General features: G+C 36.7%; 1 protein-coding gene across 1 annotated transcript in view; it reads left to right on the top strand.

The window, feature by feature from the left end:
* Positions 1-15375, top strand: part of LOC140237502 (uncharacterized) — a 93229-nt gene that overhangs the window by 48263 nt on the left and 29591 nt on the right. The window contains exons 2-23 of the mRNA XM_072317434.1: positions 143-153; positions 1078-1131; positions 2132-2179; positions 2485-2538; positions 2913-2990; positions 3528-3605; positions 4228-4272; positions 4817-4870; positions 5936-6043; positions 6513-6566; positions 7599-7697; positions 8195-8248; positions 8670-8714; positions 9117-9170; positions 9664-9762; positions 10514-10558; positions 11183-11236; positions 11619-11663; positions 12011-12064; positions 13499-13552; positions 14584-14637; positions 14962-15015. Of these exons, the coding sequence (XP_072173535.1) occupies positions 143-153; positions 1078-1131; positions 2132-2179; positions 2485-2538; positions 2913-2990; positions 3528-3605; positions 4228-4272; positions 4817-4870; positions 5936-6043; positions 6513-6566; positions 7599-7697; positions 8195-8248; positions 8670-8714; positions 9117-9170; positions 9664-9762; positions 10514-10558; positions 11183-11236; positions 11619-11663; positions 12011-12064; positions 13499-13552; positions 14584-14637; positions 14962-15015 (1295 nt within the window). The remainder of the gene's footprint in view (positions 1-142; positions 154-1077; positions 1132-2131; positions 2180-2484; positions 2539-2912; positions 2991-3527; positions 3606-4227; positions 4273-4816; positions 4871-5935; positions 6044-6512; positions 6567-7598; positions 7698-8194; positions 8249-8669; positions 8715-9116; positions 9171-9663; positions 9763-10513; positions 10559-11182; positions 11237-11618; positions 11664-12010; positions 12065-13498; positions 13553-14583; positions 14638-14961; positions 15016-15375) is intronic.

The raw sequence follows: 15375 nt of genomic DNA, 5'->3' as shown, positions 1-15375 counted from the left end.
ATATGCACGAACAGTGGTATTCATGCATGCATGTTGGTGAAAGGGAAATGTGTTTTTCATATCCAATTTAAATAACCCGATATACTTTGAATGTCACTTTCTTTCCATGATTCTCTGCTCTGGCCTTCCAATGTATCAACAGCTCCTCCTCTGGTGAGTAATAAGAATTCATCAAATAAAGATAAGTTGTGCAATTCTCAGGACCATAGGGGGAACCAGCAAAACTGATGCTCTTTAGTGTCACTAAATTGAAAAAGATGTGCATAATGCACATTCCTAAACGTTCATCTAAAAGCTATAAAAGTAGGCATTGGTGGAGGGGAAAATTATCAGTGTTGTTTTTGTAAGCAGTAACCATGTCAGACAATGAGGTGAAGAATTATGGCAAGAAATTTTGAAAATAAATCTGTCTCGCCTTTGCTGCTGATGTCTTTTCCACATGATTGTTAAATGTACCATGATTTTTGCACTACTTGGTAGGGGATCCAAATGATTAACAGGCTGCCATGTTGTCACTTTGGATGATGTCAAATACTACGACAGTCAAGACAGATTTCATTGTGTTTTATTCCCATATGGCTCCACAGTCCTCTTGTCTAATCATTTCTAACTAACATTCACTCTAACAGAATTTCATTATTGATATCAAACTAGTCACAAAATTGCACTTAAGTAAAATGAAGTAATTCTCAGTGCAGGTGGAAAATAAGAATAGGAGGAATATTTTTATTATTCTTTAGCTTTGTCTTTTGTTAGAACCCTTCAATCACAAAGTGCTCTGCAAATTGTGCAAAGTGTTTCATAAATGGTTCTACTGCATACGCTGTTATTTTTGTGTACAGGTATTTTTACGAGATGTTGTTTTCGTGAATCGACGCCGACGTTTACGTTAATGCTTTATTAACAAAGGGCATGGAGACAATTTCGCCTGTTTTAAATTTGTGTCCAACTGTGATTCGTGAAATTCGTGAAAATTAAACCCTCGCAAAAATAACAGCTTATACAGTATGTTTGCAAAATTGAAGAGTTAATGTGTAGACATTGCTTATGTAGAAGTCTTAACTTTTTGTGCACTAGGGACCAGGCCGACCTGGACCTAAGGGTGCTAAGGGAGAACCATTCAATATTCCAGTAAGTATCACATAGTTTTTCTTCCTGCTCCAGGAGGTCAGGACTTGATTTCTAGCTCTAGTTGTTATTATTGCCGTAATATTAGACTCTAGAGACAACTTCATGAATTTTCCAATGAAGATATGAAAGCTTCAGTTGTGGATTGATAAAGGTAGAAGTGTTCAGGTTTCGGGTTTATTTAACACTTCCATGAAAATCAACATATAACAGAAACAAACAGCATTACAATCAATAAGACTACATAAAAGCATTGTTACTTGTACAACAACAACATTCATGAGAAATACAACAAAACAAAATGATTGGATAGTGTTAGGAGACAAGCAGGAAGGCACAACCTTATATTTGAGCCTGTCTCCAAAAATACATATATATTATAATGAATCATGTCATGGAAAATATCTTTGATAAATATAAAAAACATCTCAATTACAGCAAATTAAAACATGATTATACACACCTATCAGATACACACACATGCAGACCTACACACAAACAGCCTAACAATCAGAAACTTCATTGTATCAATTGATTAAAAAGTTATAACTTACATCTCCTTTGTAATAATCGTAATGATGTGCTGCTTCGAATTTCAGGAGGAATTCTGTTATGTATTTTAGGTCCATTGAGACGGCAAGGTTCTGGCAGAAGGAACAGTATAAATATTGTATATTTATATATCTGTTCCCGGCTAACCATTGAGGTAATTGTTTGAACTAAGGCAATTTCAACACATTGTAAAGCACTGCTGTATCTAGGATTGATTCCTTCAATTATTCCAAGGTAATGGGAAAAGCAGTAGTTTATGATAATCTTCTACTTGAATACTTTATATTGATGCTATTTGAATGTCCTCTTTTTTATGTATTCAAGGTCTATGAATTTGTCATTAATGATTTTTTCCTTTCTGATGCTTCTCTACATTGGACCAAGGATATGTTCCCATTAAGTGCCCCATTATGCTGACAAGTGATTTTTTTTTTTTGCTTTCTCCCTGCAGCCTGGCATGGTTGGACCACCTGGAAGACCTGGATTACCTGGACCTGCTGTAAGTTCCTGTCATCTACAACTTCATTTCTGTTGTGGAAACTTGCCATTTATTTGCCAAATTGATTTGTTGAATGTATGCAGCCTAGGTGATTGATTTACTGCTGTGGCAAAAGCCTCATGCAGCCATGGAGAGTAATGTGCTGCCTGCTATAGAACAGTCATATACCTTCAGTTTGAATGAGAAGTCAAAATGTATGTGTGTCTGTATGCATTTCTTCTTAAGTTGATATATGATGATACACTGTAAGTGCCACCCTTGCATATTTCTCTTTCCAAACTGTATCTTATTGACTTTTCTCATAGGGTTACCGTGGACGACGTGGACCTGACGGACTAATTGGACCTCCTGGAGACCGTGTAAGTTTTTTTTCTTTGAACTTCGTGCCTTGCTTTGTGCAGTTTGTGTGAGCGAGTAGACACTACATTGTATTTTTATTGATGTTATGTGAAAACAATGAATTAAAGAATACACTTATATACTACACATTAGCCAGTAACAATAGTGACTTTACCTGATCGTTACAGGCCAGTGAAGTATTGAATGTTTAATATAACCTGTATTGAACAATGGCTGTTCCTAGCTAATACTACAGCTGTAAATCAATCTGATCTTGCCTCTGGCAAGTGCACCGGTAAGAATTTCTGTCTGGTAAAAGTTAGAGCAATGTTTCATAACACCTGCAAATATATCTCCAAAATGGGGAGAATGAATTCTGTTTGTCATTTTACAGGGAGAAGATGGTTATGCTGGTCGTCCTGGTCCATCTGGTGCCATGGGACCCCCTGGACCTCCTGGACCCCCTGGTGAGGTAGGTGTCTCCAGACCAGAATTCCCTCATGAGGGCTGCATGAGTAGTGAACCCTCTACAGTGTTGTCTTCTGCTTCTTGTTAAGTAAAGCTGAGACTTTGATGTGTATTCATAGTAGCAGTTTTGTGATAGTCATTGCCACTGTGAGGTTCTTATTATGATTCTTATTATGATTTAGACTTCTATAATGAAAGAAAGGCAGAATATTTGAAATATGAAGTATAATGTAATGCTTAAATGCTGAATGAGGTTTGTGATCTGTTACATAAACCAGATGAAGCTTTGTTAGGAGTAAGTATTAGTACACCTATATCAATAAACAAATAGAATAGCTTTCAAGAGGTTACAAGCATTAGACTTTTACTGGAATCACTGGAATTCTGGTAAAAGACTGAAGTTGAATTAAAAAAAAAAATGTTAAAAATCAGCTTGGGAATTCCTTGTTTGTGATGTTAGTTTTGAAGTTGTGCTGGAGAAATGGGACTTTCTGCCTCCCTGAAACCATCTCTTCTTACCAATTTTCTCTTCTCTTGTCAGGTCATTGCTGCTGCTACTGTTTCCAAAGGACCAAACTATGGTGCTCTCTCCTACCCATACATGCAGAACATGTTGCCAGTGAGTACCAGTCTATATGTACTGCTTCCAGTCTGTTACAATAATAGAAACAATCATGTTTTTTTTTATGTGCCTTTAAAAAAGAATACTGCAAAATCGGGAAAGACTGTGCTCTGAAATACGAAGGTTATCACTGTGCTTTTTTTTTTTCATTATGTCTTAGATGTGATCACTGTGCTTTTTTTTTTTTCATTACGTCTTAGATGTGGTTAGGTTTGTCTAGGTAGTAATGGCAGCCATTCTGGGGAGATGAAATTCTAATGCCAGACTCTGCCATTGCTAAGCATTCTCTTCGATCTTATGTTATTCGGGGGAAAAAAATACTGGTTGTCAATTCTCATTGCATTATTGTAGCAAGAAAAACACACACACAAAAAAGATATAACTGTAGTTGTGTGTACAGTGACTAAACTTATGCCTCAAGTAAATCAGTTTTTACCATTGAGAGGGTTAGCTCAATATGGATTCTGGCCATGCAAAACTTCAATGCAGAAAATTTTGTCTATTGAAGTGTGATATGCTGACAAGTTTTGCTTTGTGATGTCATTCTGTCTCTTTGATATTCATGTATATTTGGTATGTTCTCAACCAGAATTCTTTGTTTGCTATCAAACTTTCCCAGGGACGACCTGGATCACCTGGTTACTCTGGTAATCGTGGATCTAGGGTGAGTTTACTTATTTCTTGAGGTAGTTCAAAGGGAGCATCTAAGTGTACTCAAATGTCTTGATCGTGTAATTGGGAGTGTGTTGAATGGAGCGTCCTGATAATAAGTATACCTACTTCAAAATTGCATTGTGGAAAAGTCTATACTAGATTATAAATCTGGTTTTGAGTACTCTGCTAGTCAGTTGCAGTAAGAGAATTAAAACCATTCAGATTATTGTGTTTCATGAAATGTTCTTCAACATTTTTTCTTGGATCTGACAAGTTCATGGCCTTAAGTATCTGAAGAAAATTTTAAAGGTGATGATACAAAAATTGCTTCTCTTCCAAGTTTCATGGCATAATTTCTATTTCTGTTATAGATTTTAACCAGTGAAGTGTTCTATTCTGTATAACACTAGTGCGAGCTTCTATTCATCTTGATCATGTTATGTTATTTTTATGCCTCCGCCCGAAGGGTGCCGGAGGCATTTTTTTTTTAATACTTAAGTAGTTTTTATTGTTTTCACTGTATTGATGGTTTCTTGAATGGCTTTATTGTACAGGGACCAATGGGATTGAGAGGACCCCCAGGAGTTCCAGGATCCACAGGACCTATGGTAAGTGTGTGAAAAAAACACACCACATTTTGGCCTTGTGATATTTGAACGTCATGCGTGTCTTCACCAGCTCTCAGGTTTAGAAAAATGATTGGCAATATCTGAAATCCCACAGCTAGATCTTGGGTTGTGGCCATATATCTTGAATTACTGAAGAGTGAACCATAGCACAGGATATTAAAGGGGTGTGTATAGTTCTGGTTAAGGCGAGGATTTAGCTTTTAGCCTTTTGCGAGATATTCAGAAATCACTCTATGAGATGTCAAAGAGCATGCAGTTCTAAGGGGTATCAAAAGTTTATTCGATGAAAATCGGTTTTGAAATGGCTGAGATATCCAAAAACAAGGTGAAACAAAGAGATCCTAATAAAGTTGTGGCATGTCGCCTTCTTCTTAGCACTTTTTGGGATATCTCGGCCATTTGAAAACCAATTTTCATCAAATAAGCATTGAATCCTTCTTTTAATTACATGCTCTTTCGTATTTCATAAGAGGCTTTTCATTATCTGACCTAGGAATGTTCAAAACATAAATCCCCACCTCAACCAGTACTGTAGAGTCCCTTTAATTCATTGCGAAAAAAAGAAGAAGCAAGAAACAAACAAACAAAACAAAAAATTCTTGATTGTTCATTATTTCAGAATGAAAAGTATTCCATTTTTCCCTGGTGCCGAGTAAACATTCCGTGGCCTGTTTCATTGTGCTTTTTACTCATTAACTTTTGAGTGACTTGATTTGATTTTGCCCCTTTATCCCCCTTTATGCCCTTTTTCTTTCAAAGACATTTAAGATACATATCAGATATGTCAGAGTGCCCAGTTCTTTTTGAAAAAAAAAAAAAAAAAAACCAGCAACCATTCTGAACAGTGAGTAACAGTGAGAAAAACTGTATTCAATTTTCTGTGTTATTTCCAATAGATTGCACATATTTGTTTTGTTCGTTTTGTTTTTCTGTTAAAATCATCACTGTGATGGTAGTGGCATGCTCTGAATGCAAAATTTGCCTTGTGTCATGTCTGTTAAGTGAGGAGTGTTCCTTGAAGTTATTTTCTATGTTCATATAAAGGGCTCTGCTGGCATGAGAGGACCAAGAGGAGAAGATGGTGAAGATGGAAATGATGGTAGGAATGGAAGTCCAGGAGAAATGGGCATGGCTGGAGAAGCTGGAAGACCTGTGAGTTACTCAGTTTCATGCTACTCTTTTATTGAGTCCTCAATTCATACATTCATGCATTTTGATAACTATTGAATTGTCACTGAAATCTAAGGTACTTGTAATACTGAGCCTTTATACTCGATAGTTTGATATAGCTCTCCAATCTTCTATGAGAGTTGCACCTGCAGTAATAACATGGTCAATATTTCTATTGAGGTATTTTAGAAGGAACTAGTGTCATTGTATAAAGTAGATTTGTTTGTTTGTTTGTTTGTTTGTTTTGTTTTTGTTTTTATCTTGCCTTGGGTAGTACAATAGATATCGTGTAATTGCTGTACAGTTTCATGAAAGAAAACTGGGGGATTACTTATCATTTGAAAAGTGCAGTAGTTATTTATACACCTTTTCTGTGATATTTTTAAAAAACACATTGAAATATTTCCCAACATTACTTTTCTTTACTTTTTTTTTTCTTCTTCTCCCCAAGGGTCTGTCTGGTATGCCTGGAAGGCCTGGTAATGTTGGACACAAAGGATGGACTGTAAGTGACAGTTATCCTGATACATGTAGCTTGAATGCATCATATTTTGATGTTATGAGATGCAGTGTTATTGATAAGACTCACCCTGCTATTTCATAAAAGATGTTAGGTCATATCATGTTTATGAGAAGAAAGACAATTTTATTTCGAGAAATTATAGAAATTATTTAAGTCAAGGATTTTACAATTTCTTCATGTAATCTACAGTACCAATGAGATGAGATTGATTTTGGCTGCTGAGTTTCAATTTAATCCTGGTATGTTGTTACACATTTAACTGAAATTATTTTGAGTTCTGGTAAAAGATGTCTGCACAGACACACTTGGAAGTTAACCAAGTTTCAGCCTTTTGTCAAGACCCTCTTGTATAATGGGCGAGTGAAGCGAGCCCAGTCGAGCTCGACTGCAAGAGGTCCTTGTGAGATCTGCTTCACACACTATTATTTATGACACATGGACCTTACTGAATATTCATATTAATGGGTTCTGGTCGACCAATTGGATGGTGTGCTCCCTACATCGTCCATCTCTGTGTTGTCATGCCTGTTCGCATGCATCACTGACCACCCATGGAGGTCTGTGGCAAGCATATGCAAATCAGGCTTGGGCTCGGGCAGCCAGACTTACTTTTGCTCCCAAAATCGGGGAGCAAAAGTTGGTAATTCAAATGGCTAACGAAAGGATGCGAAGCAGATCTCAAAAGGCCCTCGCGCTACCCCACTCAGCTGGGCTGTCTTCACCATACAGCGAGAGGGCCTTGACAAAAGGCTAACCAAGTCTCAGAACTCTAATCACTGGAACTCTGAATGGTTTGTTATATTTCTGTTGGCTATATTCTAATGCTTGCACAGTCCATTAATAGGAACCATCATCATAATAAAAGTTTATCCCAAACAAAGATATACAGTGCTTTTGCAAACAAGGTCTGGTAAAGTAAAAAGTACTCTCTGTCTCTTCAGGAGAGTGAAGGGCACTGCAAAGTTATGATGTTGTACATGGGGGATTTAAAAAAAAAAAATTCTTTCACTCTAGGGCCGACGCGGAAGGAATGGCGCTCAAGGAGACAAGGGCTTACAGGGAGAGAGTGGAAATACTGGAGCTGTGGGCATGATGGGCGCACCAGGAAACCCTGTGAGTGAACACTGGTTGGATGAATGTGAAATCACTGTCTATTGGTTCCACTGCAATGTAAAGAGGATATTAACTTCATGGAATAATTTTAGGAAAAGTTTCAAACATCACATCTTATGCCACTTGAACAGTTATTGAATTCTGTTGTACTTTCATAGCATTGATGAATTGTTTAGTACAAACTTTTGTCCCTGATAGAGACCTGAATACCTGTCTAGGGAGGGGAAAAATTTATTTTAAAAAAAGACATGACTCTTCTGATTTATATATTGCTATTTTTGCATATTAGTCTCTTAATAGAGATGAATTCATGGAGTATTTGCAGGTATTGTGTTGCTTAAGGATGACCTGTGAATGAGTGTTAGAGAGAAATCATTCATTTTGTCTGTAGCTGTATACCTCATATATTGACTGTGAGATTGGAGTTTTGTTCTACTAGTCTTGTATCGCAGAAAAGTATAGAATGCCTCTGATATTTCTTTTACTCTTCTCTACAGGGTGCACGTGGTCTTACTGGAGCCAGTGGAGCGACTGGAGCTAAAGGTCCAGCTGTAAGTTTGTTACTTTTATAGTTAGTAACTATTTTACAGATGTATAAACATAACGGATTGACTGTTCCTCCTATCTTAAGGTCAATCATCCTTATTTCTTACTACATCAGTGTAGGTAACTTTTCACCTTTTTGTAGTACACCTGTATCAGCACCATTAACTTTGTCTTTTTTGCAATTATGTGTGGTGGTAGTGCCAGATCTGTTTTTACTTTCTTTCATTGATAGAGATAGTTCTTTCATCCAGTGCTTTTTGAACACTTTTTATTTGCAATAATAATGCTTTCCACAGTATCAATCACCTGTTCTTATGTGCTAAATTGCATCAAACTTTTCTCTCACTTTTAAGAGAGATGATGTTGAAGGGTTTCAGTGATAGTCTCCATTAAGCCTTCTCTATGTACTATTTCTCTTTGGTGTAGGGTGAACGTGGATCTGCAGGAGCCACTGGTGAACAGGGACCTGGGGTAAGTATTGATTCATTCTAATTTCTTCTTTTTGCAATAGATGGCGGAGCGAGAAAGATGGAAAGAAAGAGTGGAAAGAAAAACAATTTAAATGGTTGTGATATTCAGTGAGTTACTCAAGCATAGACCGCATGTATATGTGCCTGTGCAATCCTTTGTGGTCTCAAATTCCTTCAGAAAAAAACCCAATTATTCAGATTATTTATTTTAAAAAAAGAAGAAAAAAAAAAGAAAACTTGGGTCACATTATTTGGTTATTTATCTAACAACTGTAATGATGCTGTACTTTTTTCCTTCAATATGAATAGAATGTGGCTGAACAAGCCTTCTGAAATATGTTTGTGCCTACACTTGCAAGAAGAAAATACAAGTTTTGAATGGATTTATTCTCTTTATATTTAGGGCAATTCTGGACCCCAAGGAGCCCCAGGAGCCCCCGGACTGGCTGGTGCCAAGGTATGTATTTTTGGATTCAAGATATCAACTATCCCTTGCTGGTGATACCTAGCTGTATAATGACTAAATGCTTCCAGATTGACAGTCCATGAGATGAGATTTGTTAAGTACATGTAGTGCAAAGGAATATTGGATTACTCCCATTTCTTTAAAGGCTCAAATAGTTCATGCTCCTCAGATGAAGGGATGTTTAATTCATGCATTGTGATAGTGCACTGTATGCAAACTGCATTGTGGATATAGGTGACATGAACTGAGAATTGATGTCTAAAACATTTAATGACCTGTAAATGTTGTTCTGAGATTATGAAGAAGATTGTTAGAATCTACTTTATATCATGTTTATAAATATTGTTCTATCATAATAGCAGATATGAAAGTAACCATTCTGGAAAATGAGCCTACCATTAAATATTTAGAAAATTTTCTCAGACAATGTACTCTGCTAACAACATGTAGTAATGAAGATTTTCCTGAATTCACTGTATGATAGGGAGAGACTGGTATCTCTGGGGAACGTGGATCAACTGGAGCTGTGGGTCTTCTGGGTGAGACTGGTCCTCGGGGATCTCCTGGTGCCGCTGGTGTGGCTGTGAGTATATCTTGTTCACTCTACTGTGTGTGTAATGACACTAAAGCGTACATGTGACAGTTGAAAGTTATACCACTGACTGACTCAAACTGGCTGTTGTTCCATTCTGTTATTATCAATAGTTATTGATCATGCAAGGATGGTTTGTTTTAGTAAAATACCAGGTAACCCGAAACTACATCCCTTTTAAGATGTAATTGCATCGGGGGGGGGGGGGGGGGGGGGGAACAACCACAACCCAACAACTTTCCTAATGAAGGAGTAGTCCCATTCATATTTATCTGATGACAAATGTGAGAGTCTGTTATAATTCACTGGAAAAAAGATTTAGAGGTGATACCTAAATCTCTCAAAGCTTAATCACGTCAGCTGTGGTGTCCACAGCAATGTTGTTGACTGGAGTAACAGAATTTATTGTGACTCCTCATTTTCCCTTACATCATATTTTTTTGTGCCACAGTAGAAAGAATACAATAATCAAACCCGTATTTTCTTTTACTTGACACATGTGAGGATAATGTATTACCTAGCACTCCCTTGATGGGAAATCCAAGGAATGAAGCAGGACCTTGTTTTGTGTCCTTCTCTAGCCCAGTGTCCCCAAAGAGTATGACCTTATCAAGAAACAATAAGATGGCATACTGTAGAATGTGGCTTTAGATGTATGAGATCATTTTTATGGAATTCCTCTTGTCCACTTATCCTGTGATGTTTAATTTTTGTGATTTCGCATTTCTGAATCATCTTGTAGGGTGTTTCAGGAAACAGTGGTGACAGTGGCATTGCAGGAGAGATGGTAAGACACCACACCTTTGAAACCTGTCTATGCCAGTGAGTCAAGTGTGCACCAGTTTCACACACAAACCTACAGAAAGGAAATTAATGTGGTATGCAGAGAGTTTATCATATCAAATGATGCACAATTATCACTTTTCTGTTACTACAATAGTTTCCAAGACTCTGCACCCAACTCACTGAAAAATATACCTGTTGCATTAAGCATTGAGTATTTGTAGTGAGTTAGAATCAACTATGTCTGAAGCACATCGATTGAATTAGTAAATTTAGAATTCAGCTGAAGACCACTAACAGTTTGTATTCATGGAGATCATTGATTGTTTTTCTCCAATTTTTTGCATATTCCTTTCCACTCTTATTGAAAGAGTATTCCAATTTGTTGCAAGAAGTCTATGTAGGAAGAGAAAACATTGCATTGCTGTTTTATACATTATTATTATTTGTGAATTTGTAATGCCTTCTGCCCCAGGGATGCTGGAGGCTTTGTTTCATACATGCTTCTGAGGTTGATACAATGTACTTCTGTATATTTGCAACATACTCAAATGAGGAGGAAAAAACATGACTCAGAAAGCAAAAGAATTGAGGAAACAAAAGTGTCCTCTCATTTGAATGCTTGCAGGGACCAGCAGGAGAAGTTGGAGCCCCAGGACGGCTTGGAGCACCAGGATCTCAGGTAAGGAGTGTTTATTCATTTTGGGATGAAACTCGTATAATTACATTCAATTTGATATGCAGACATTCAGTATGAAGTAACTTAAAGTACCCCTTAACCCGATGAGAATGAGTCCCGAGTATACTCAGGCAGGTGTCTATGGGAAATGCGTGTGGTAGCAAAGTCAGTCCGTCCTCAACAGGTTAAGGATAACAATATGGTGCCAAAGGCTTACCATTTATTCAATGTGAGGGCTATATGTTTGAAGGATTAAATTTTTGCCTGTTTTATCTGTAATCACTGTAACATACTATTCACTGTAGTTGATGTGTATCATCCCATCTAATCTGTTGTCTATGACTGAGCTCTTTCCCTTCTTGTTATTTTTTTAAAATTCTTATAGGGTGTGACTGGTCCTCCAGGTATTTCAGGAGATCGAGGAGATATTGTAAGTACAAGTTCTTTTTTTTATTTCTATATTCTGTTTGACATATTTTAAATCAGAATGAATTAACCCAAGAAGAGTTTGGAGCATTTTTCTCAATATCTCTGTACTTTTATTTCTATATTCTGTTGGACATATTTTAAATCAAAATGAATTAACCCATTATTAATAGTTCATAACATTTTTCTCAATATCTTGCTACTTGTGATTATGCCAGATGAATAATCTAATGAGGAATAAATGCAAAGATGTGAAGGAACATGGAGAAAAAAACACATATACATCTGTATAATTATCTTTATCCTGTTAAATGATCCATTGATCCTAACCTTGATTATTTTCATTCACAGGGTATCGCTGGTTACCAAGGAATGACAGGAAGCCGTGGCCCTCAAGGAGCTAGGGTAGGATTCTAAGCACTAAACATTTATCTTATGCTGTCAGAGAAAGACATGCTGCTATCTCCCAAACTAGTAATATCAGTAACTAGACATGTTACTTCATCTCCTTTTCAAACATTGTTATTGATGTTATTGTTTATTTGTTTGGTTTTGCCAGTTAGTTGTGCAACTGCTAGTGTACTGTGAGTTGGCACATGTTTGAGATCATATATGGGAGGGAGCTGTTTGTGTCATGTGATATATCTCTTTACTGTACATGTAGTCAGTTTTACAGTGTTCTTATTTTTTCAATTTCAGTCAGTAAATTGATTTTTAAAGGGGATGGCTAGTAACTGATCAGTGGGATTGCTGGGTGATGATTGTTCAAATCCTTGTGGGATTCATTTAAGAGTACATTATATATCTATTTTTGTGTGAAAATTATTTGCTTCAGAATGGTCTCATATTCAGAGACCATTCAGAGACCATTCACAACAATAGATATAATATATCTATTGTTGTGAATGGTCTCTGAATGGTCTCTGAATATGAGATACAGATATAAAGAATACATTATATTATAATGTATTCTTAAATGAATCCCACAAGGATTTGAACAATCATCACCCAGCAATCCCACTGATTCCCACTGATCAGTTACTAGCCATCCCCTTTAAGAAATTGACAACTTACAAAAATATTGAATTCTGTCATGCAAATAGCCTGTTCATCTCATGAAGAGTTATAAAGCACTACCCCGTCTACTGAGAAGAGTAAACTTATTTCTCATTTTGTCACTTTGGTTTCCAACCACTCATAGGCCTGTAAACATGCTCCTTACTCTTTGAGCAAAATGATCTGTGAATCAGGGAGATTGTTTTTCTTCTCTTGATGACATGAGGAGAAGAAGACTTTTTAAGGCAACCTGCTGCTCCATCATGGAGTCTATAACAGCTCCACACTAACACTTGGTCTTTCTATAATAACATTTGCAAAATATTATAGCATATACATTACTTCATAATTTTACTATTGTATACAAGAAAAGTGCAAAATTATAGATTCACTTCATATCAGAATTTAAACACATGTTCCTGTAAATGTAATGACCTCTACTGGTAGAACATGACAGATAACAGATCAATTTTCTAAAGTTCATCATTGTGTGTGCAGTTATCCTTTTGACTCTACTGCATGGAACATTCTTATGGATGCTTCTTTTAACATTCTTTTTGGCTGTTGGTTGAGAAAAACCTTTTTAGTCTGTAAACTTCATGGAAGTAGCGGAAGAGTTCTTCATTCATTAGAACTTGCCAGAGTCGCTGTAATTTTTTGTATTTGTTGTGACACGCAGTATATTGTATATTAAAATATATTCTGATAGGAGGTTGTAAAACCTATCGCTTAAGGTCTAGTGTGAACCTAACATTGATATGATGTGATTTCATCCTTTCTCAGGGTCTTCGTGGACCTGGTGGGGAGCAAGGACCTGCAGGAAATGGAGGAGAGCAGGTAGGTTCAGCTCTTTGGTTCATTATTCATTCGGTGTAAATTGAAGATCATCTGAAAACTTACTGTTTTCAAATAAGATCAGTGAATAGAAAATGAAATGAGAACTTCCCTGTTTGAAAATAAAATTTGTGAAGAAGGTGAAGGAAGAGAGCTTGATGTATGAAAGTACCTACAATTGTAAAGACCCAGCATGAGAACCATAATAAATTTTTATTTGAAATAGAGGGAGAAGAGGTCGTGTAGTCTCTTCTTCTGTCTTCCTGTTAATTTATTATTATTTCTTATTATTTCTTATTTAAGAAGTCTTGGGAAAAAAAAAACACTGTAATCAATTGTTGCAATTTATTTCATGAGTTTCTGCAAGAAATCACATTGAGATATACACTTGTCTCTTTTGAGGCTTCAGAAGGAAATATAATATGTTTCTGTCGACACCTAAAATGACATATTGTAAGGATAAATTTGCCACATCAATTGCTCTCTAGTGACTCCCCGAGCTAGTCTTTCATTTGACCCTTTGAAAATAATACCAACTTCTGGCAAAGTGCTAGTCTGACTGAGCTCGGGCTGCTTCAGTTAGTAGCAATGCAGCTGAATGACTGTAGTAGTCATAAAAAATGATATTTTAGAATCCAATCTGGCCTTTCTGTAAATCCTCTGATGTATCTAGGTTAATTCTTCTGGCCCTCTTTGAAGTCAAGGTGAATGTGCCTTGCCTTCAGGTGTATCAAGATGATGTTGTCTCCTAGTTCCTACAATTTTCAAGGTGAAGATGTTGCTAGGCCCATTGGTGTGTCATAGTAAAGATGTCCCTCAGCTGTGAAGGGTCACTTGATAGAGCCTTTTGACTCATTGTGAATCACAATTAGGGTTGTATATTAGCATGTCTGTTTCTTTTACAACTTCAAAGTTTTCATGAACTCTCTTTTTTTTTCTTCATTGGGAAAGAATTGTCATTTCATATCATAGACAAAACTAAGATGTCTCGAGGCCATGATCCTGTTTTTTTTTTTTTTTTTTAATGTTTACAGGGAGAAACTGGATCCATGGGACCTGCTGGACCCCGTGGACCACTCGGAGAAACAGTAAGTTTACATAGCCTTTCATATATCTTTGTCTTTGTCTTTAATAGTAGATTAAAGAATGTATAATCTTTACAATAACTGATTCTGCACAAGCTCAAAACCAGGGTATTACTCTTTTAACCCTAACTAGGCCGGGCTATATAGGTACATTGTAGATCATAGAGCCGAAAAACATGAATCCCCACCTCAACCAGTACTGTACAGTCCCTTTAAGGTACCCAGCTAAGGTGACTCCTTCACTCTGCAAGAGAAGGAAACTCTATTCATCTTGAGTATGCTGAGCAGTAATGTTAATAATGGATATATCTTGATGTTAATTTCTAGGGAACCCAAGGAGTTCCAGGTCTTCTTGGCGCTCCAGGACTCCAAGGATTCATGGTAAGTTAACAGCTTTTTTTTTTTTTCTTTTATCACCCAAACCTGTTTAGTCTCATCACAAAGTGAGTGGCCACAAGAACACAGAAATGATTTACAAAGTGTACCTCAGATATTTAAGTCACAACCACTCTGCCTGTATTCATTTCTTGAAAGTCTACTGTGCAATTTGGAAATCCTGTGTTCATATTACATTGAGCCTCAATAACATAAATGATTATAGTTTCTTACTTGGTACATATTCGTGCATATGAATTAGGCCAAATTAAAAGCAAAGAAGGCAAATGTGTTCTGCATACCTAGTACCAGAACACATACCCAGTACCCTCCTCCAACAGGTGCACACATTTTATTTGTATTCTA

The sequence above is a fragment of the Diadema setosum genome, chromosome 14, assembly GCF_964275005.1.
Source record: "Diadema setosum chromosome 14, eeDiaSeto1, whole genome shotgun sequence".
Taxonomy (NCBI): Eukaryota; Metazoa; Echinodermata; class Echinoidea; order Diadematoida; family Diadematidae; genus Diadema; species Diadema setosum.
Note: the sequence above shows the minus strand (reverse complement) of the source record. Positions and strands in the feature narration are given on the sequence as shown.